The sequence below is a fragment of the Schistocerca serialis genome, chromosome 12 (genome assembly GCF_023864345.2).
Source record: "Schistocerca serialis cubense isolate TAMUIC-IGC-003099 chromosome 12, iqSchSeri2.2, whole genome shotgun sequence".
NCBI lineage: Eukaryota > Metazoa > Arthropoda > Insecta > Orthoptera > Acrididae > Schistocerca > Schistocerca serialis.
In genome coordinates, this window is record NC_064649.1 from 106,623,245 (window position 1) to 106,646,257 (window position 23,013).

General features: G+C 40.6%; 1 protein-coding gene across 1 annotated transcript in view; it reads left to right on the top strand.

The window, feature by feature from the left end:
* Positions 1 to 632: 632 nt before the first annotated feature.
* The window catches only part of LOC126427971 (tyrosine-protein kinase Fer-like), a 116,738-nt gene continuing 94,357 nt past the window's right edge, over positions 633 to 23,013 (top strand). Inside the window, exon 1 of the mRNA XM_050089857.1 lies at positions 633 to 752. Within this exon, the coding sequence (XP_049945814.1) occupies positions 633 to 752 (120 nt within the window). The remainder of the gene's footprint in view (positions 753 to 23,013) is intronic.

Consider the following 23,013-nt stretch of genomic DNA (forward strand, 5'->3'; position numbering starts at 1 on the left):
ACGGGAACAGGTTGAACCAAGTTTGAAAACAAGTGGGAAGGATGTACCTACACACTGTAATACTTTCACACATACAGAGTGAAAACTGTATTTTTACAAAAATAGTGTGCATTTCTTTTGGAGTGACCATCGTATACGCGCTGTTACGTTAATTGGTATATCCTACCAGTTTCGGTCTCATCTTTTGCAGATCCGAAGATGGTAACGGAGAATTGCCGATAGAGGTTATCTATATGAATAAATGGTTTTAGCGATCTTGAAAATTTATTCAGTGTTCATAATACTACAGATCGTCCCCAACGCTGACGGTGTCAGAAGTTAAGAAGGATTTTTCTGTAACGGTTTGACACGTTTCTTGTCCACACTGCTAGCAGTAGAGAGCCCCCCCTTTTTTTTGCAGCCTGCCAAGAGCTGCTGCGAGCTGGGTCGGCTATCTGGAGTTATCCAATCTTTCCGTGTTACTATCTCTAGAAGCGTGTTATCTAACAGAAATCGTCTCTTCTGGTGTTTACTCGAGACTGTGGGCAAAGAATAAACTTCCGAGAAGTGTCAGTTACAAGGAACGCTTTCACCTGCTCCGAGGTCAGTTCGTGAACGGAGCGACAGATGCTCGTGTGAGCATACTGCCCACAATGCGCCTGTGTTGTTGCTGCAGCAGAAATTCTGATGAAGTCGACAAGGGCTCTGCTATCGAGCTCCGTGCTGGACCAGAGGTTGAAGAAATTCCGCTGCAGTCTAGCAATGCATCGCACGTGAGTATACGTCTTGAAAACTTTCTCCGGTAGTTTTAAGTACCAGTGAAATTTCTGTGGTGTCCAGTACATACCACTGTGAACATTATTTACGTAATTTTTTGTTTGCCCAATAGAATCCTTCTCGTTGCGGGATAAAAAGTGATCTGTAGTGCAACTATACTGTTTATTTTACATTAACAAATTTTTAAAACCTTTTACTATTCATAGAGACTTTGTAGGGATAATTGGTGAGCATAAACGCTACACTTAGGGCGTAGTTATATGGCAGTAAGGCTGAAGATTCTATGAACCCTACTCTGCAGTTAGTGTCCTGTCACAAAAAAAGAGAATGTAGGTTTCTTTCCAAGTAATACGTACTTTTATTGAAAAAATGCGTAGCAGTAGTATGTAGTTTGTATGCATATCCACGATATCCCACCCGTCCCTGGCATCTTTCAGAATCTTGGTCATTTTGATGTGACAGGGAATTGGTTGATACACAACCGAAAAACCGCTTGACTAACATAGTTTAAAAAACAGCAATTAAAAATTAAAGTACGGTCTGCTAATTTTTTCTATCAGAAAAACATCAGACGAGTCATTTACTTGGTTAATGAGTTACTGAGTTACTTGTGTCATAGATTATACGTATCACAAACACCATTATGACACCAAACATGTCCCCCATATATATATATATATATATACAGGGTGAGTCACCTAACGTGACCGCTGGATATATTTCGTAAACCACATCAAATACTGACGAACCGATTCCACAGACCGAACGTGAGGAGAGGGGCTAGTGTAATTGATTAATACAAACCATACAAAAATGCACGGAACTATGTTTTTTAACACAAACCTACGTTTTTTTAAATATTCCGTATTTGTTTATATTTTCAGATGTGCGAACAAAACTAACGGGGTTCCATGTAAAAAAAACGTAGGTTTGTGTTAAGAAACATACTTCCGTGCATGTTTGTATGATTTGTATTAAACAATTACACTAGCCCCTCTCCTCACGTTCGGTCTGTGGAATCGGTTCGTCAGTATTTGATGTGGTTTACGAAATATATCCAGCGGTCACGTTAGGTGACTCTCCATATATATATATATATATATATATATATATATATATATATATATATATATATATATATATATATATATATATGTGTGTGTGTGTGTGTGTATAGTTTGGTTCTTATTAACGTTAAAAACCTTCAAAGCGACGAAGGTGACGCTGAAACAATTAATTTAACACTAGACAAATGAGAGCGCAAATATCGGGAAATTCCCCAAAAATGAATGACAAACGTTGACCATGTGACGTCACTAGATGACGCACCTCGTCGCACATGCAGCGATTGGGCTTGGGAGTGGGGTGTGAAAGATTCAGCGATGCAATAGTTGGATTCATACAAGCTGCACAAATTGCGAACAACTTTTGTAAATGTGTCATGCTGTAAACGTAAAAGCTACATAATTGTTGTCCTCGCTGTAACCAAGTAAAAGCGGTTGTTATTTTGTATTAGTTTCCTTTTGACCCTTCTTCTTTTGCTTACAGACACTATTTAGTAATGAAAAGGTAGGTCATTTACTGGTAATGACCCAGTTCGGGAGCTTATCCTCATTTACTTGTGAGGTAATACGGTAGGTTTTTGTTGTTGTGTAGTTCGCAATAAATCACAGGAGACCGGTAAATACAGTAATGAATATTACCATAGGGTAAGCACATATTTGTCTAACGCAATGAAAAACGTACTACCTGCCAGACGCAAGATTCGAACCCTGATCCCTACGCGCAGGTGGGACCAGAGCCATACTGACGTAGGTGGCTGGGATGATCAGGTGTGACAGACCAATAGGCTCAGCTTCCGCATGTGCGTCGAGGTACGTCAGCTGATGACGTCACATGTGCAACATTTGTCATCCACTTTTGGAATGTTTCCCGACATTTGCGGCCTTAAGTGCCTTAGATTAAATTACTTGTCTCAGTGTCATTTACGTCGTTTCGGAGGCTGTTAAACGTTAATAAGAATCAACCGAGGTATATATAGAGGGTGTTACAAAAAGGTACGGCCAAACTTTCAGGAAACATTCCTCACACACAAAGAAAGAAAGTATGTCATGTGGACATGTATCCGGAAACACTTACTTTCCATGTTAGAGCTCATTTTATTACTTCTCTTGAAATCACATTAATCATGGAATGGAAACACACAGCAACAGAACGTACCAGCGTGACTTCTAACACTTTGTTACAGGAAATGTTCGAAATGTCCTCCGTTAGCAAGGATACATGCATCCACCCTCCGTCGCATGGAATCCCTGATGCGCTGATGCAGCCCTAGAGAATGGCGTACTGTATCACAGCCGTCCACAATACGAGCACGAAGAGTCTCTACATTTGGTACCGGGGTTCCGTAGACAAGAGCTTTCAAATGCCCCCATAAATGAAAGTCAAGAGGGTTGAGGTCAGGAGAGCGTGGAGGCCATGGAATTGGTCCGACTCTACCAATCCATCGGCCACCGAATCTGTTGATGAGAAGCGTACGAACACTTCGACTGAAATGTGCAGGAGCTCCATCGCGCATGACCCACATGTTGTGTCATACTTGTAAAGGCACATGTTCTACCAGCACAGGTTCTAGTATCCCGTACGAAATCATGATAACGTGCTCCATTGAGCGAAGGTGGAAGAGCATGGGGCCCAATCGAGACATCACCAACAATGCCTGCCCAAACGTTCACAGAAAATCTGTGTTGATGACGTGATTGCACAATTGCGTGCGGATTCTCGTCAGCCCACACATGCTGATTGTGAAAATTTACAATATGATCACGTCGGAATGAAGCCTCATCCGCATTTGCATTGAAATGAGGATTGACACATTGTTGGATGTACCATTCGCAGAAGTGTACCCGTGGAGGCCAATCAGCTGCTGATAGTGCCCTCACACGCTGTACATGGTACGGAAACAACTGGTTCTCCCGTAGCACTCTCCATACAGTGACGTGGTCAACGTTACCTTGTACAGCAGCAACTTCTCTGACGCTGACATTAGGGTTATCGTCAACTGCATGAAGAATTGCCTCGTCCATTGCAGGTGTCCTCATCGTTCTAGGTCTTCCCCAGTCGCGAGTCATAGGCTGGAATGTTCCGTGCTCCCTAAGACGCCGATCAATTGCTTCGAACGTCTTCCTGTCGGGACACCTTCGTTCTGGAAATCTGTCTCGATACAAACGTACCGCGCCACGGCTATTGCCCCGTGTTAACCCTACATCAAATAGGCATCTGACAACTCCGCATTTGTAAACATTGCACTCACTGCAAAACCACGTTCGTGATGAACACTAACCTGTTGATGCTACGTACTGATGTGCTTGATGCTAGTACTGTAGAGCAATGAGTCGCATGTCAACACAAGCACCGAAGTCAACATTACCTTCCTTCAATTGGATCAACTGACGGTGAATCGAGGAAGTACAGTACATACTGACGAAACTAAAATGAGCTCTAACATGGAAATTAAGCGTTTCCGGACACATGTCCACATAACATCTTTTCTTTATTTGTGTGTGAGGAATGTTACCTGAAAGTTTGGCCGTACCTTTTTGTAACACCATATATATATATATATATATATATATATATATATATATATATTCAATATAAACGGGACACCATATATATATGGTGTCCCATTTATATTGACTATATATATATATATATATATATATATATATATATATATATATATGGGGTGTCCCATTTATCTTGACCACCCTAAATAACTGTTTGTTGAGATGCAAATTACATAATGCTTCAAGTAAATGTTCTTTAGCCGTCAGTGGGACATCAATCAGCATGTTTGCCTTCGTTTTAGCTTTGTTTTTTTTACAAAGATATGAAGAGCGGTATGAATTTTGAATGGCACCCTGTATTTTTTGTTCGGTAATTCATTTCCTCTCCTGAAGACCTCTTCAAACATGTATCACAGTGTACCACTCACTGAAACACAAGTTATTAATTACATAACATAACACTGATTTTGAGCCCGGGATCTCAAACTCGTCCACTTGCTGGAGTTGTCAGAAAACAAATGAAAACCAAGTAAAAACATAACACAAAATTGACTTTGGCTCTCCTGTACTATTGTCCAGCAGTAGAACGTTGAAAGGTGCTCAATGCGGTGACATCGATACACTGATGCACTCGCTGAATGAAAGAATTATTTACTGCTTCGAGTGTTGCCTGCTGAAGAGAATTACAAGCAAGCACAATACGTTCCTGCCTGTCCTCTGGAGTTGTTGGAATATCGCGATGTACAACATCTCTACTTCAATGCATACCCAAAGAAAAAGGTCCAGAGGATTTAAATCCTCGACCAATCCATCTGGCAGGATACCTTCGGTTGAGAACACGACGTGCAAGCAGGGCATTATATGCTGAACACCCATCGTGTTGATACCACATAAGGATTCTGGTTCTTAGCGGCACTTCATCCAGAAGAGGAGGAAGAATTCGTCTGAGGAAGTTGGCATACGCTGTGCCGTTTAGACTACCTTTGATGAAATAAGGGCTAATAATTGTAGTACCAAGCATCCCACACAAAACGTTAACTCTCCATTGACGCTGATGTTCCACCTGCCTAAGCCACCGTGGGTTGTCGCTGGACCAATAACGGATGTTCGTTGTATTTAACTGTCCTTTGTTTGAGAAGGAACATTCATCGCTAAATAGCACACTGAAGAAGACGTTCAGGTTGGCGAGGATTTACTGCTGTGCCCACTGCAGAACTACACGATTCTGGAAATCATTCCCATGCAATTCTTGATGTAGGTGTACATGGTAAGAATGAAACTGGTGATGTGTAAGAATACGATGTACACTGGTTTTAGGAATGCCAATTCGTGTTCAAGCTGTCGTGTGTACACATGTGGATTCATAGCAATGGAAGCCAGAACAGTAACTTCGGCAGCTTCGTCTGTGCGAGTGCTACGGCGATTGCGTCGTCGTGGTTGAAACTTCCCGTTTCCTGAAGCGTCGCAACAAGACGAGAAAACATCCGTCGGGAAGGTGGGTTCTTGCCAGGATATCGCTCTCTGTACAGTTCCGTTGCCTGTGTAGCATTTCGCCTACCTTCAAAAGCAACAACAATATAAGAAACGATATGTCGATGCAGTTCGTAGGAAGGACAGCCTTTACTGTATGCATACTCTACACAACAGTATTTAGATGGACTACACTACTGTACTAAATGTACCTGTACATAAGAAAACAGTATTGTAATTACTGTTCTGCTAACTTACATTCCCCATAGATGAGTAGCATTTCTAGCTTCTATTCGTTGGTGTACGATCTACTCACACAACTCTTCAACTGACGATGGTTGACGGAATGACCGGTGTGCATTCTACTTATGTTTACATTTGTCCTCTGTCAACGTCAGCACGTGGATGTGTTCCATTACCCCGAGTACCTGCAATAAGCGCTGGAAGCTGAACGTCAGTGTTGTGTTATGTAGTTAATAAAGTTGTGTTTCAGTGAATGGTACACTGTGATACATTTTTGAATAGGTATTTAGGAGAGGAAATGAATTACCGAATAAAAAATACAGGGCGTTATTTAAAAAAGTCGTACCGCTGTTCGTATCATTGTAAAAAGAAAAAAGCTACAACGAGGGTAGTCATGTTGATTGATGTACCTCTGATATTTTGTAATTTGCATTTGTGCAAACAGTTATTGGGGTGGTCAAGATAAATTGGACACCCTATATATATATATATTTCCCCTAAATAAATTTAGTGAAAACTAGTTCTCTCTAGTTTAGTTAGAACGCGTTCTTACTAGTTAAAACTAGTTTATGCTGAGCCACTTCGTCAAAACGCCTTTTGCCTAGTTAAGGCTAGTTTCAACTAGTAAGAACGTGTTCTAGCTAAACTAGACAGAACTAGTTTTCACTAAATTTATTTGGGGGCAATATTAAAATTAAGAGCAACTACGTGTTGATTGAAATAATGCAATATTTATTGAGAATATTGATCATACATCTAAGTCATCAATATTAACTACAGCAATACGAAAATAACCATACACTGAAGAAATATTTTAAGGAACATTACAGAGCCATATTAACAGTATTAGTTACGAATGTGGAAACAAAATAATGATGCCGTATATTAATTACTCATACATTTGACAAAAGTTGCTACAGTCTCAATAAAAGAGAAACGTACCAAAAAAATTTAACAATTAAATTCTGATTATTTGTTATTGCAAGGCAAACTGTCATGACATTTTGAGTTACAAAAGTTTCCTTTTTTTCCTACAAAAGCACGTTTTTTAAATACATGCCTTCTTACACACACAGTCAACAAATCTTTGTCCTGATCCTAAGGCTGCCATCTTGGCAGCAGTTCTTAATGATGCCTTTGTCTCTGGCACGTCTTCCAGCAGCAAGAACTTTTATTTAGCTTGTTTGAAAGGCGATTAGATACTTAATTCATATTATAAAATATATTACAATGTAAGTATTAAAACTTAAAATATTTATTAATTACTTGAATAGTTAGCAACATTTTCAGAGCATTAAATCAATGAATATGTCTGACATTTGTCCTTAATTATTGAAATCAATTCAGAAATACATACCTGCAATACAATTTGTCGAGTATCCCATATTTCGTTCCAGTCTTGTGCAAGTCTTGTTCATCTTTCTGAAGAACAACTCCAATAATATTGGAGAGATCTGCTTTTGCTCTGTCGATAACAGGAATCAGAATAATTATATTGTCACTGATTTCTACAGTGGAGTGTATTGAATCTGAAGCCATGTTCATTCTTTTTCTAGGTGAAACTAGTTGATACTGATAGCCTTAGTTACAACTATAATTTATTGCTGGTCAAAAGTGAAAGTCAGTTAAAACTAGTTTAAACTAGGCAAAACTCATTGTGACGAAGTGGCTCAGTAAAAACTAGTTTTAACTAGTAAGAACGCGTTCTAAATAAAAACGGGTTTATATATATATATATATATATATATTTTACAGTCTGGGTAGAATGAAGAAAGAAGAAGAAATCATGACTACTCAAGCTCAATCGCTCTCTCAAAAGATAATAATCGAAAATAACTATATATATATATATATATATATATATATATATATATAGTTATTTTCGATTATATATATATATATATATATATATATATATATATATATAATTATCTTTTGAGAGAGCGATTGAGCTTGAGTAGTCATGATTTCTTCTTCTTTCTTCATTCTACCCAGATTCTCTTCATACATTCACTGTGTTCTCTCTTGTATTCTTCCGACCATCTTTTTCCCATTCTGTTCTCCGTATGTTGTTGTTAAGTATGCGTTTCTGTATGATGTTTATAAACTGTTCTGTATTGTTTATGTTGCCTTGTGTGATCCCCAGTTCTTTAATGTCTTCTTCTGCTTCAGTGATCCACTTTGTCTTGTGTTTGCTCTTGTTTACTATTTCAAAGATTTGTCTTGTGAGCCTGCTTTCATTCATCCTGCTGATATGTCCATAAAAATCCTTCTCATTCTAATGGTGTCTGTTATTGTTTCTATATCTTTGCAAATTTCTCTAGTTGGTCCCTTCATCCAATTTCATTCCCGAAACACTGGTCTATATATTTAGCTCAGAATACGGAGTTGGATCAAGATTGAATGTGCCAGAGGTCGTAAAGCACGACAGTGTCATCAAGGTCTTCAAGAGGCGTGCGGGGAATCGGCATTGCCTTACAGAGCAGTGGCACGTTGGGTAAAAGCCTTCAACGAAGGTCGGCAAACTGTGGCAGGCGTGCATCGGGCAGGTCGTCCTAGCGTGTCTGAAGAAGAAGTGCACGCTGTAGCCGCGTTAGTGGACAGTGATCGACAACATACGATTGCTGAGCTCGCCCACGAAACCGGATTAGCGCATACGACTGTGCTTCGCTTCCTGAAGGAACGGCATGAGAAAAATTGCATCACGACGGGTTCCGCATGACTTGACTGAAATGTATATATGGATGTGTTACGACTCTGCTAAGACGCATTTGGAGCGCTATGAGGGCGAAGGAGGGACTTTCTTACGCCTTACTGGATCAAACTTGGGCCAAATCGTATGAGCCAAAACTGAAACGCCAATCCAACTAATGGCGTCATTATGGGTCGCCTCGAAAGTCGAAAGTGCGTCAGAGCCCCAGTATGGTGAAAGTTATGGTGATTCTCGTGTACGACTGTGATGGTGTCATCCTAACACATTACGTTTCTTTACGGCAGACCGTCAATGCACAGTATTACTGTTCGTTTCTGGAGCATCACCTGCGACCAGCTTTGCGAAATAAGCGGCGACACCTTCTGTGCAACCTACCCATCATTTTGTACGACAATGCGCGGGCACATACAGCACAAGCTGTGGCTCCTCTGTTCGGTCGATGGGACTGGGAAGTACTGTACCATCCACCATACTCCACGGACTTAAGTCCTAGTGACTTTGATTTGATTCCGAAGATGAAGGAACCACTTCGTGGCATTCACTTCAGAACTGTTCCAGAGATTCGACAGGCAGTGGACCGCTCCATTCGCACCATCAACAGAACAGGCTCTGCTAACGGTATACTACGCCTTCCACATCGCTGGAAACGGGGTCTACGCAACGCTGGTGACTACTGTGAAGCCGGCCGGTGTGGCCGAGAGGTTCTAGGAGCTACTGTCTGGAACCGCGTAACCGCTGCGGTCGCAGGTTCGAATCCTGCCTCGGGCATGGATGTGTGTGATGTCCTTAGTTTAGTTAGGTTTAAGTAGTTCTAAGTTCTAAGGGACTGATGACCTCAGAAGTTAAGTCCCATAGTGCTCAGAACCATTTGAACCATTTGAACTACTTTGAAGGGCAGTAACAGGTGCAAACATGTAACTCGTTGGTATCGGTTGTGAGTAAATACTCCTATATATAGTTGTGGTCTTTAGTCCAGAGACTGGTTTGATGCAGCGCTCCATGCTACTGCATCCTGTGAAAGCTTCTTCATCTCCCAGTACCTACTGCATATCTACATCCTTCTGAATTTGTTTAGTGTATTCATCTCTTGGTCTCCCCCTACGATTTTTACCCTCCACGCTGTCCTCCAATACTAAATTGGTGATCCCTTGATGCCGCAGAACATGTCCTACCAACCGATCCCTTCTCCTCGTCAACTTGTGCCTCAAATTTCTCTTCTCCCCAATTCTATTCAATACCTCCTCATTAGTTATGTGATCTACCCATCTAATCTTCAGCTTTCTTCTGTAGCACCACATTTCGAAAGCTTCTATTCTCTTCTTGTCTAGACTATTTATCGTCCACGTTTCACTTCCATTCATGACTACACTCCATACAAATACTTCCAGAAACGACTTCCTGACGCTTAAATCTATACTCGGCATTATATATATATATATATATATATATATATATATATATATATATATATACACACTTCATGAGAGAATTTAACCCTGCCGGCCGCTGTGGCCGGGCGGTTCTAGGCGCTTCAGTCCGGAGCCACGCAGCTCCTACGGTCGCAGTTTCGAATCCATGGACGTGTGTGATATCGTTAGGTTACTTAGGTTTGAGTAGTTCGAAGTCTATGGGACTGATGACCTCAGATGTTAAGTCCCATAGTGCTTAGAGTCATAAGAACCGTTTTGAACCATTTAACCCTCGATTAATAATCTTCGTAAGTGATCAGAGGTGTATAGTCACTTCACTGAAAGTTGTACTGCAGTCTCTATAGTGTCTAGCATACTGTATATACTTCGGTGACCAATTCTAGGACGACAAGACTGCAAGTCGAATTACCTCCTAACGAACAAATTCCTGTGCACTCTGACGTGTAGTTTGTGAATCTCACAGACGTGCCTCTTATCTGGCTAATATTTGATGTGTTATCGGGATGGTCTGAGAAAAGACAGCAAGCATAGATTAGATAATACCAAAAGTGCCTGCTGCACTGGGAAAACGTACCGGTAGAGCTATACTTACAAATGCCGTACTTTTTACGGATTTTTGGGGCCAAAATTTAATGACAACAATTAGAGGAGCCACAGTTTGAAGGCCGGCCGAAGTGGCCGTGCGGTTAAAGGCGCTGCAGTCTGGAACCGCAAGACCGCTACGGTCGCAGGTTCGAATCCTGCCTCGGGCATGGATGTTTGTGATGTCCTTAGGTTAGTTAGGTTTAACTAGTTCTAAGTTCTAGGGGACTAATGACCTCAGCAGTTGAGTCCCATAGTGCTCAGAGCCATTTGAACCATTTGAACCACAGTTTGAATCACGCATTGGTCACGGAGGGGTTATGTAGGAGGGATTAACACAACCATCACGATGATGAAGGTGATCGGATGAGGTCATATCTGATTACGGGACGCTACATTTCGTTATGTTACTTCAGAACTATGTCATTTACAACTAAAACAGTTTGTAGGATTGCAAAGTACAAATTTATGAAATAATGTAAACGAAATAACGTAAGCAAATTGAACTACAGATGTGTGTGAACCATGTGAAAGCCCGTTGGAGCAAAGATAATAATCAGAAAATAGCACAAATTGATTGTACTACACACTGGCATAACTAAGAAATTGCAATATCGCATAATTAATATATACAGCCGTTGTTTGTTGTTGTGGTCTTCAGTCCTGAGCCTGGTTTGATGCAGCTTTCCATGCAACTCTATCCTGTGCAAGCTTCTTCATCTCCCAGTACCTACTGCAACCTACATCCTTCTGAATCTGCTTAGTGTATTCATCTCTTGGTCTCCCTCTACGATTTTCACCCTCCACGTTCCAATGCTAAATATGTGATCCCTTGATGTCTCAGAATATGTCCTACCAACCGGGCCCTTCTTTTCGTCAAGTTGTGCCACAAACTTCTCTTCTCCCCAATCCTATTCAATACCTCCTCATTGGTTCTGCGATCTACCCATCCAACCTTCAACATTCTTCTGTAGCACCAAAATTCGAAAGCTTCTATTCTCTTCTTGTCCAAACTATTTATCGTCCATGTTTCACTCCCATACATGGCTACACTCCATACTTTCAGAAATGTCTTCCTGACACTTAAATCTATACTCGATGTTAACAAATTTCTCTTCTTCAGAAACGCTTTCCTTGCCATTGCCAGTCTACATTTTATATCCTCTCTACTTCGATCAATTATTTTGCTCCCCAAATAGCAAAACTCCTTTACTACTTTAAGTGTCTCATTTCCTAATCTAATACCCTCAGCATCACCCGACTTAATTCGACTACATACCATTATCCTCGTTCTCCTTTTGTTAATGTTCATCTTATATCCTCCTTTCAAGACACTGTCCATTCCATTCAACTGCTCTTCCAAATCCGTTGCTGTCTCTGACGGAATTACAATGTCATCGGCGAACCTCAAAGTTTTTATTTCGTCTCCGTGGATTTTAATATCTACTCCGAATTTTTCTTTTGTTTCCTTCACTGCTTGCTCAATATACAGATTGTATAACATCGGGGAGAGACTACAGCACTGTCTCACTCCATTCCCAGCCACTGCTTCCCTTTCATGTCCATCGACTCCTATAACTGCCACCTGGTTTCTGTAAAAATTGTAAATAGCCTTTCGCTCCCTGTATTTTACCCCTGCCACCTTCAGAATTTCAATGAGAGTATTCCAGTCAACATTGTCAAAAGCTTTCTCTAAGTCTACAAATGCTAGAAACGTAGGTTTGCCCTTCCTTAATCTAGCTTCTTAGATAAGTCGTAGGGTCAGTATTGCCTGACGTGTTCCAACATTTCTACGGAATCCAAACTGATCTTCCCCGAGGTCGGCTTCTACTAGTTTTTCCATTCGTCTGTAAATAATTCGCGTTAGTATTTTGCAGCCGTGACTTATTAAACTGATAGTTCGGTAATTTTCACATCTGTCAACACCTACTTTCTTTGGGACTGGAATTATTATATTCTTCTTGAAGTCTGAGGGTATTTCGCCTGTTTCATACATCTTGCTCACCAGATGGTAGAGTTTTGTCAGGACTGGCTCTCGCAAGGCCGTCAGTAGTTCCAATGGAATGTTGTCTGCCCCGGGGGCCTTATTTCGACTCAGGTCTTTCAGTGCTCTGTATAGACCCTCTATATACTCATTTCACCTTTCTGCTTTCCCTTCTTTGCTTAGAACTGGGTTTCCATCTGAGCTCTTGATATTCATACAAGTGCTGCTCTTTTCTTCAAAGGTCACTTTAATTTTCCTGTAGCCAGTATCTATCTTACCCCTAGTGAGATAAGCCTCGACATCTTTACATTTGTCCTCTAGCCATCCCTGCTTAGCTATTTTGCACTTCCTGTCGATCTCATTTTTGAGACGTTTGTATTCCTTTTTGCCTGCTTCATTTACTGCATTTTTATATTTTCTCCTTTCATCAATTACATTCAATATTTCTTCTGTTACCCAAGGATTTCTACTAGCCCTCGTCTTTTTACCTACTTGATCCTCTGTTGGCTTCACTACTTCATCTCTCAAAGCTACCCATTCTTCTTCTACTGTATTTCTTTCCCCCATTCCTGTCAATTGCACCCTTATGCTCTCCCTGAAACTCTGTACAACCTCTGGTTTTTTTTAGTTTATCCAGGTCCCATCTCCTTAAATTCCCACCTTTTTGCAGTTTCTTCAGTTTTAATCTACAGGTCATAACCAATAGATTGTGTTCAGAGTCCTCATCTGCCCCTGGAAATGTCTTACAATTTAAAACCTGGTTCCTAAATCTCTGTCTTACCATTATATAATCTATCTGATACCTGTCAGTATCTCCAGGATTCTTCCATGTATACAACCTTCTTTCATGATTCTTGAACCAAGTGTTAGCTATGATTAAATTGTGCTCTGTGTAAAATTCTACCAGGTGGCTTCCTCTTTCATTTCTTAGCCCCAGTCCATATTCACCTACTACGTTTCCTTCTGTCCCTTTTCCTGCTACCGAATTCCAGTCACCCATGACTATTAAATTTTCGTCACCCTTCACTATCTGAATAATTTCTTTTATTTCATCATACATTTCTTCAATTTCTTCGTCATCTGCAGAGCTAGTTGGCATATAAACTTGTACTACTGTAGTAGGTGTGGGCTTCGTATCTATCTTGGCCACAATAATGCGTTCACTATGCTGGTTGTAGTAGCTTACCCGCACTATATCTATCTTATCCTATCCATTTCCCTTTTTAAATTTTCTAACCTACCTGCCCGATTAAGGGATCTGACATACCACGCTCCGATCCGTAGAACGCCAGTTGTCTTTCTCCTGATAACAACGCCCTCCTGAGTAGTCCCCACCCGGAGATCCGAATGGGGGACTATTTTATCTCCGGAATATTTTACCCAAGAGGACGCCATCATCATTTAATCATACAATAAAGCTGCATGCCCTCAGGAAAAATTACGGCCGTAGTTTCCCCTTGCTTTCAGCCGTTCACAGTACCAGCACAGCAAGATCGTTTTGGTTAGTGTTACAAGGCCAGATCAGTCAATCCTCCAGACTGTTGCCCCTGCAACTACTGAAAAGGCTGCTGCCCCTCTTCAGGAACCACACGTTTGTCTGGCCTCTCAACAGATACCCCTCCTTTGTGGTTGCACCTACGGTACGGCTATCTGTATCGCTAAGGCACGCAAGCCTCCCCACCAACGGCAAGGTCCATGGTTCAGGGGGGGGGGGGGATACAGCCGTAAGCGGAGATATTATCCAACCAATTTACAGCCGTAAGCGGAGATATTATCCAACCAATTTATACAGATTGTATACCTCTTCCTCAAGAATTTAACGATCTTGGTGAACTCTCACACATTACGTTAAGATCGGGAGAATTTGGGAAGCTGGAAGTTACTTTGTACTCTTCATGTGTTCATGCTATTTTTGGCACTTTTTTTCGTATCGTAAATAATTTTTTGTGGTAATTCTTATATTGCATTTTTTAAACTATTTAGAACAAAAACATGACATACAGATTTCAGTTACGATATACTCTCTAATCTCTGTTGTAAACTGCCTTGTCGGAAGGTCTATTGTACATAATAGTATCTCTTTAAGGAACAACAATTTTCGATGTGAGGTCATTTAGTGTTATCTGTTATAAGTCGTAAATGAGTTATCAAGCCATAACAGGCAGTTAGCCATAACAGAAAACATGACAGTTTGCGTCTTTTGCTAACTAGTAAAACGATTATGACAGCTGATGATTTCACAACAAATATTTTAAAAGGAGCTTGTAAATGAACCGTTGGAAGAGGTATATGAGAGAATGGATGCATATTATTCATTTAATTTACCTACGAGAATACCTCTCTTCGCCTTTAACAGCTGTTCGGCAATGAAAACTGGGTTATGTGGCACGGGGGTATATGAAATAAACCTTGGATAAGGTGAGCAACTGCTTCATATTATAGTGTTCTTTTATGAGAAGATTTACATGAAAATCGGAATTCATGCGAGTGATGCCACAGATTAATCACTGTGAAAATAAAATCGAAACAATCGAGAGCATAGTTAGAATCGAGATGAGACGGTCTATCGGTAAACAGGAAGATCTTGTAATCTATACTGGTATCTAAAGATCAAAAATCTCGAAAAGTGCTTTGCTGATTTACATCAGATGCTTACGAGGTGCTGTAACGAACACTTGGACGGACACAGGATACATTTTTAAGGGGGGTAGGACGTCAAACGGGCCGACTTGCAGCAGAAGAGGCATCACAGGACATTTTAATTTCCACTGTTTACACTCTAGAATTTATTTAATTTATGAAAAAATGAATTAGCTGTTACATTTTAAACTTCATGTTTAGAAAAAAAAACCGTCAAATTTTGTAGTTAATTATCTCAATTTTTACCACAGTTTTTAATAGATTTAGAAAATTTTAGAGTTTCATACACCTGTGAGTATGGTATTTATGCTGTGCTAAATTCATCGAAGAATCTCTCTTACCTATGACGAAAAGTGTACCTATAGGAACAAATACAGCCAATAGTAAGTGAAAAAATGATGACATTTGACATGTAAGAAAAGTTTATTTTGTTATATCTTTTAACTTCCACTGCTATGAGTGTGAATCCTGAATCCTTCCTGGTCATGCTGACCACGTTCTATGAATTTATTTGTAAAAGTATAGACAGTGGAAATTGAAATGTCCTGTGGTGCCTCTCCTGCTCCAAGTAGGCCCGTTTGACGTCCTACCCCCCCTAAATGTGTATAAATATATAAATTAAAATCACTCCATTCCTTGACTACCGCGCTGGCAAACCGTAATAGATCTTGAAACAAACATTTTTTGATATAATGATGCGTATTTTTAAATGAGCTTGCCAACTATGTTACTTACTAAATATTTTTATTTGAGCCTTAGAAATCAGCTAGTTAAGTTGTAGCACGCCAGATGGTGAGAGTTTTCTCCCTGAAGCTCCATGGGACATCGCCAATCGCTTGCCAGTCTAATTGTCGGCATAACAGGGTGTGCTCAAAATGTATGCAAACACACCATGTTTGTGTTCACGGGGTGGTTTCTTCATGGGTAATTTATCATCGTTACTGTCAGTTTTCCGGTTTAACGTTGCCTTTGGCTCCCCTGCTTCATATTTTGTAGCTGTTTTGCTGTCATTAGTGTCCATTTATTTGCCGAAGGTATATCAAGCCTAACCATTACATGGGTGTATTTTGCACTTTCTGCTCACTGAATTTTCCCATTTTCCAAAGTTAGGTAACCCGTGGTCACCTTAGTAGCTCTCTTCTTCCTACTGACATTACCATCTGTAACGGTAACACCGACCACGTTAAATGGCACTTGATGCTAACGTTAAACATCCGCGAGGAATTTATTGATAAGTTTTGACCGTGAGATAACCTAATGGAAACAGAACATTCAAACTGGGATTCGTTTCCGAAACACTTGTAATACGAGGTGCACTCAAGTTCTAAGGCCTCCGATTTTTTTTCTCCAGACTGGAAAGAGATAGAAACATGCGCATTGTTTTAAAATGAGGCCGCGTTCATTGTCAATACGGCCCAGAGATGGCAGCACCGTATGGCAGATGGAATTTTACCGCCAGCGGCGAGAATGAGAACTGTTTTAAATACTTAAAATGGCGACGTTTTCCTTACTTGAACAGCGTGCAATCATTCGTTTTCTGAATTTGCGTGGTGTGAACCCAATTGAAATTCATCGACAGTTGAAGGAGACATGTGGTGATGGAGTTACGGATGTGTCGAAAGTGCGTTCATGGGTGCGACAGTTTAATGAAGGCAGAACATCGTGTGACAACAAACCGAAACAACCTCGGGCTCGCACAAGCCGGTCTGACGACACGATCGAGAAAGTGGAGAGAATTGTTTTGGGGGATCGCCTCCAGAATTGGCATTTCTGTGGGTTCTGTGCACACGATCCTGCATGACGACCTGAAAATGCGAAAAGTGTCATCGAGGTGGGTACCACGAATGCTGACGGACGACCACACGGCTGCCCGTGTGGCATGTTGCCGAGCAATGTTGATGTGCAACGACAGCACGAATGGGACATTCTTTTCGTTGGTTGTGACAATGGATGAGACGTGGATGCCATTTTTCAATCCAGAAACAAAGCGCCAGTCAGCTCAATGGAAGCACACAGATTCACCGCCACCAAAAAAATTTCGGGTAACCGCCAGTGCTGAAAAAATGATGGTGTCCATGTTCTGGGCCAGCGAGGGCGTAATCCTTACCCATTGCGTTCCAAAGGGCACTACGGTAACAGGTGCATCCTACGAAAATGTTTTGAAGAACAAATTCCTTCCTGCACTGCAGCAAAAACGTCCTTGAAGGGCTGCACGTGTGCTGTTTCACCAAGACAACGCACCCGCACATCGAGCTAACGCTACGCAACAGTTTCTTCGTGATAACAACTTTGAAGTGATTCCTCATGCTCCCTACTCACCTGACCTGGCTCCTAGTGACTTTTGGCTTTTTCCAACAATGAAAGGCACTCTCCATGCCCGCATCTCGTGGTCGTGCGGTATCGTTCTCGCTTCCCATGCACGGGTTCCCGGGTTCGATTCCCGGCGGGGTCAGGGATTTTCTCTGCCTCGTGATGGCTGGGTGTTGTGTGCTGTCCTTAGGTTAGTTAGGTTTAAGTAGTTCTAAGTTCTAGGGGACTGATGACCATAGATGTTAAGTCCCATAGTGCTCAGAGCCATTTGAACCATTTGAGCCAGCCACTCTCCGTGGCCGCACATTCACCAGCCGTGCTGCTATTGCCTCAGCGATTTTCAAGTGGTCAAAACAGACTCCTAAAGAAGTCTTCGCCGCTGCCATGGAATCATGGCGTCAGCGTTGTGAAAAATGTGTACGTCTGCAGGGCGATTACGTAGAGAAGTAACGCCAGTTTCATCGATTTCGGGTGAGTAGTTAATTAGAAAAAAAATCGGAGGTCTTAGAACTTGAATGCACCTCGTATTAGTAATTTTCGCCTCACAAACATTAATATACGCTCAATAGTAAACGCCTGATGGCCTAAAGTCATCGAACAATTGTAAATAAAAGAAATGAACCATCGCATAGCAGCGTCATAATCTGTTATTCTTTATCTTTGCCGTTCTTGCGCGGTGGCGGAAATCTCTATGTACATGTATCGATTTATGATATAAAAAAGAATTCTGTTGTTTATAGACAAGTGAGGCATTGGGCGCCTCATCTTTTACTGTTTGTATTCCATGAAAGGCGGACGTGGACTTGCTGCGTTCTGCATCGGTATTTTATATTTTATGTAAAAATATTCAGTAAAAATGTTAACTGTTATTTTTACAATCAGAAAACATGTAGTTTCTTGTATGATTACGATCAGACAGCATCAAGAGGACATTTGACTGTTATGTATACAGTATTTAATCACAATGGTCATGTATTGTAATTTAATATGAAAAGATACGTAGCATTAAAAAACGTGTGCTAAAGATAAGTGTGCTTATTTTAGTAAATTAACCTTGATGATTTCCATCTCCTCATTTACTTGAATGTTAATTATTTTGTGTTAGGTCATCACCAGAAACTGCAATCACGCTGATGGGCCGAACGCAACATGAGGCAGAAGGAACATTATCGTTTTCCTATTATTTCTGAATCAGCTCTTTTTTTAATTGTGTAGTAATGCATTTCTTTTAAAGTCTATAAATCTTCTGGTCCCATAGTATTGTTCCGGGTATGACGACATCGCGACTATAAAAATGCACAGAAATGATAATGTTTCTTCCGAACGATATCAAATAAATCAATGTGCTGCTCTTGTTCAAAATATGCCAACCAGGTATTTAATGCTCAACGTATGTTATTATAATAGAGTAATCAATCGCTGATTCTGTTCCCAAGTGACCCACCACAATATTCGCTTTTTCGACGTTTTTCACAAAATATAAAATAAAAATTATTTTTCTTTTCGCCCCCCAAGAGCAACGCTACACACTCCATCAGAGTATAACTAACACGAACTAAGTGGGTCAGGGAACAGACATTCTCGCAGCACGCCAGCCGCTGTGGCCGAGCGGTTCTACGCGTTTCAGTCCAGAACCGCGCTGCTGCTACAGTCGCAGGTTCGAATCCTGCCTCGGGCATGGATGTGTGTGATGTCCTTAGGTTAGTTAGGTTTAAGTAGTTCTAAGTTCTAGGGGACTGATGACCTCAGATGTTCAGTCCCATAGTGCTTAGAGCCATTTGAACCATTTTTTCTCCCAGCACAAGTTGTAACATTGCATATTAATAACGGTCGCCAGCCTGATTACGCATTCTTGTGTCAAGCAATGTAATAAAGCAGAAAACAGTGCTATGGCTAACCTAACCTTCCTTGACACATACTTAAGTCTTTCTTATATCTGTTCACACTACAACACAGTAACCTATCCTTATAGATAAATGTGCTACTAACCAGTAAGTCAGACTAATGGCCAATAAGATAGCAAACAGTAAAATATGCCTCTCAACAATACGTAACTTGAATGAACTATGTGCAGCAGCTTACAGAACCAATCGTCAACCCGCCTGAAAACAACTAGCAATACTAAACAGGGAAAAGCATGCAATGATTTAAATCAGGAGATCTGTTAATGATCATACTATATAACTTCATTGCTTAGTACACAGTCTCTATACCTGTGCATTAACCAACTTACAACACAATAGCTAACACAGTAAATATTTCTTTCTTAAACTCGGTTTGAAGCAATTAAACAGATTACAAATGTAACTCAGTGGCTCTGAAGGAACCTTTTGCATTGCTTCATTAACTAACTAGCCTAGTAAATTTAATGACATTAATATCGCTCAAAAGGGGAAAGGTTGCTGGACCTGATGGGATACCAGTTCGATTTTACAAAAAGTACGCGAAGGAACGTGCCCCCCTTCCTGCAGCGGTGTACCGTAGATCTCTAGAAGAGCCTAGCGTTCCAAAAGATTGAAAAAGGGCACAGGTCATCCCCGTTTTCAAGAAGGGACGTCGAACGGATGTGCAGAACTATAGACCTATATCTCTAACGTCGATCTGATGTAGAATTTTGGAACACGTATTATGTTCGACTTTTCTGGAGATTAGAAATCTACTCTGTAGGAATCAGCATGGGTTTCGAAAAAGACGATCGTGTGAAACCCAGCTCGCGCTGTTTCTCTACGAGACTCGGAGGGCCATAGGCACTGGTTCCCGGGTACAGTTCCCCATAGTCGTTTAATGAACAAAGTTAGAGCATATGGACTATCAGACCAACTGTGTGATTGGATTGATGAGTTCCTAGATAACAGAAAGCAGCATGTCATTCTGAATGGAGAGAAGTCTTCCGAGGTAAGAATGATTTCAGGTGTGCCGCAGGGGAGTGTCATAAGATCGTTGCTATTAACAATATACATAAATGACCTTGTGGATAACATCGGAAGTTTAATGAGGCTTTCTGCGGATGATGCTGTAGTATATAGAGAGGTTGTAACAATGGAAAATTGTACTGAAATGCAGGAGGATCTGCAGCGAATTGACGCATGGTGCAGGGAATGGCAATAGAATCTCAATGTAGGCAAGTGTAATGTGCTGCGAAAACATGGAAAGAAAGATCCTTTATCATTTAGCACTTCAGCAACTGGAAGCAGTTAATTCCATAAATTATCTGGGAGTAGGTAAAGCAGATACCAGACTGAGATTCATTGGAAGACACCTGAGGAAATGCAGTCCGAAAACAAAGGAAGTAGGTTACAGTACACTTGTTCGCCCACTGCTTGAATACTGCTCACCAGTGTGGGATCCGTACCAGATAGGGTTGATAGAAGAGATACAGAAGATCCAACGGAGAGCAGCGCGCTTCGTTACAGGATCATTTAGTAATCGCGAAAGCGTTACGGAGATGATGGATAAACTTCAGTGGAAGACTCTGCAAGAGAGACGCTCACTAGCTCGGTATGGGCTTTTGTGAAGTTTCGAGAACATACCTTCACCGTGTGGGGCGGCGGATGAGTTTGTATAAATTTAATCTACTGTTGTTGCTGTAATTGCTGTATGTCGAATCAGTTTCTGGCTATTAGAATGTTGTTAATGCTGTCTTCCGCCGTTCTCAACACTGGCTCTCTATTTACTTTTTGGCACCCAGAAAGTGATTTAATAAAACATGGAACCAGTAATTAGAGATCCTAGTGCCCACTTTATCTGAGAATGTTATTATAGCTGCAGCTTATAGCTCTGAGGAATTAGGAGATTGTCCGGGATTTCTAATCAAAAACGGTTTTCCGAAATAGTTGAGTATATTCTGAAATTCACTGATAAAAAACACAAGTATCCCTACAACCTAACTAACAGAGCAGCTCAGAGTCTAATGCGCTGGTGCAACTATAAATGTCCGAATTAAATGTTAAAAAGAATGCTCGCCATAATTTGATGAAAATAATTCATCAAACGCCACGCTAAATATTTGGTAGAATGTCTGTCCCGCGACGGCACGTGAAAATACGACAATACGCAAACTGAAGCTAGATAATGAAAATCATTCCAGAATTAACACTTCACATGAAATGTTTTCATGGTTCCGCGTATCTCTAGTAACTTAATAGGGCACCCGAGGCTGTTTGTAGCAGTGACACTGATGCGACGCGACTCCCGACACAGATGGCGTATCATTCAGCGTCTGGAGAGAACTGGGGCCTTTCTTCCTCGCGCAGCGTTCTTATATATAAAGCCGCGGTGCGGACGGCTAAGGGAACGCCTGATCTTTTCGGCTCTCCCGACTAGCCGCTGGGCTAGTAATGCACCACTTCAAGTTACATAATAATTTATAGCTTCTTTTGCTTATGGCCGATGAAGCTCTTAATTTAAATGTGCATTCAGCACGCAGGTAAGTATTGATAATAAAATTTTGACGTGGCTAAGTTAAATATCTTGGGCGAGAGAATTAATTAAATACACTGCACGCAGTAGATGAGCTCTGAACTGGTCCTTTTGAGATCCACTATCGCTATAATTTTATAGGTATTCAAAAGAAACTTTACACATCTTCATAATCATAGCGGACCTCCAACCTATTTAAATCTAAACATCCTAGCCTTATTTACTAGCCTACTTAATCTATCTTGCTTCCTTCAGTTTTGAGACGAAAACCACAAAATCATGAATTTCCATTGAAATCTTAATATGTGAAATCTAAAGTACTGTTTTTATTAAATCATTATGAAAGATGAATCTAAATATAAATTTTGAAGTCTCTAGCTCTTTTCTGTTGCGCCAATGATTTTTCCAGAAAAACGTCCAAATTTCGAAAATGGCTGAAGTTATCGAACTGATATTTAACACACATTAATTTAGTATTATTTCTGACATGCTAGAAAAGTTTTAGTTCATTTGCTTGATTTTTAAGGTATTGCGCAACATTTATGACATCAGAGCTAGTTACAGCAGACTGGCTGGCACACAATGGAAACTGATGTGAATTTACTACAGCGTGAGTAGGCTGCTTCCCTACATCACCCTCTACTTAAATTTTTTGTTTATGAATGTTAATGAATGAAAAAAAATTTAATTACAAAAAGGGAAGCAATAGTACAGCTTAACTCCCTATGAAAAATCAAAATTGAAATATAAACCTGTAGAAACATTAAAGAAAACTGATTACCTACATTAATTATTTAAATTGTAGGCATGTTCACTGCCTTTTAAACAATGTCATTACTCAAAATTTTAAGCAAAGTCAATGAAATATTTTGGCATACATATTGCCTTAGACAAACA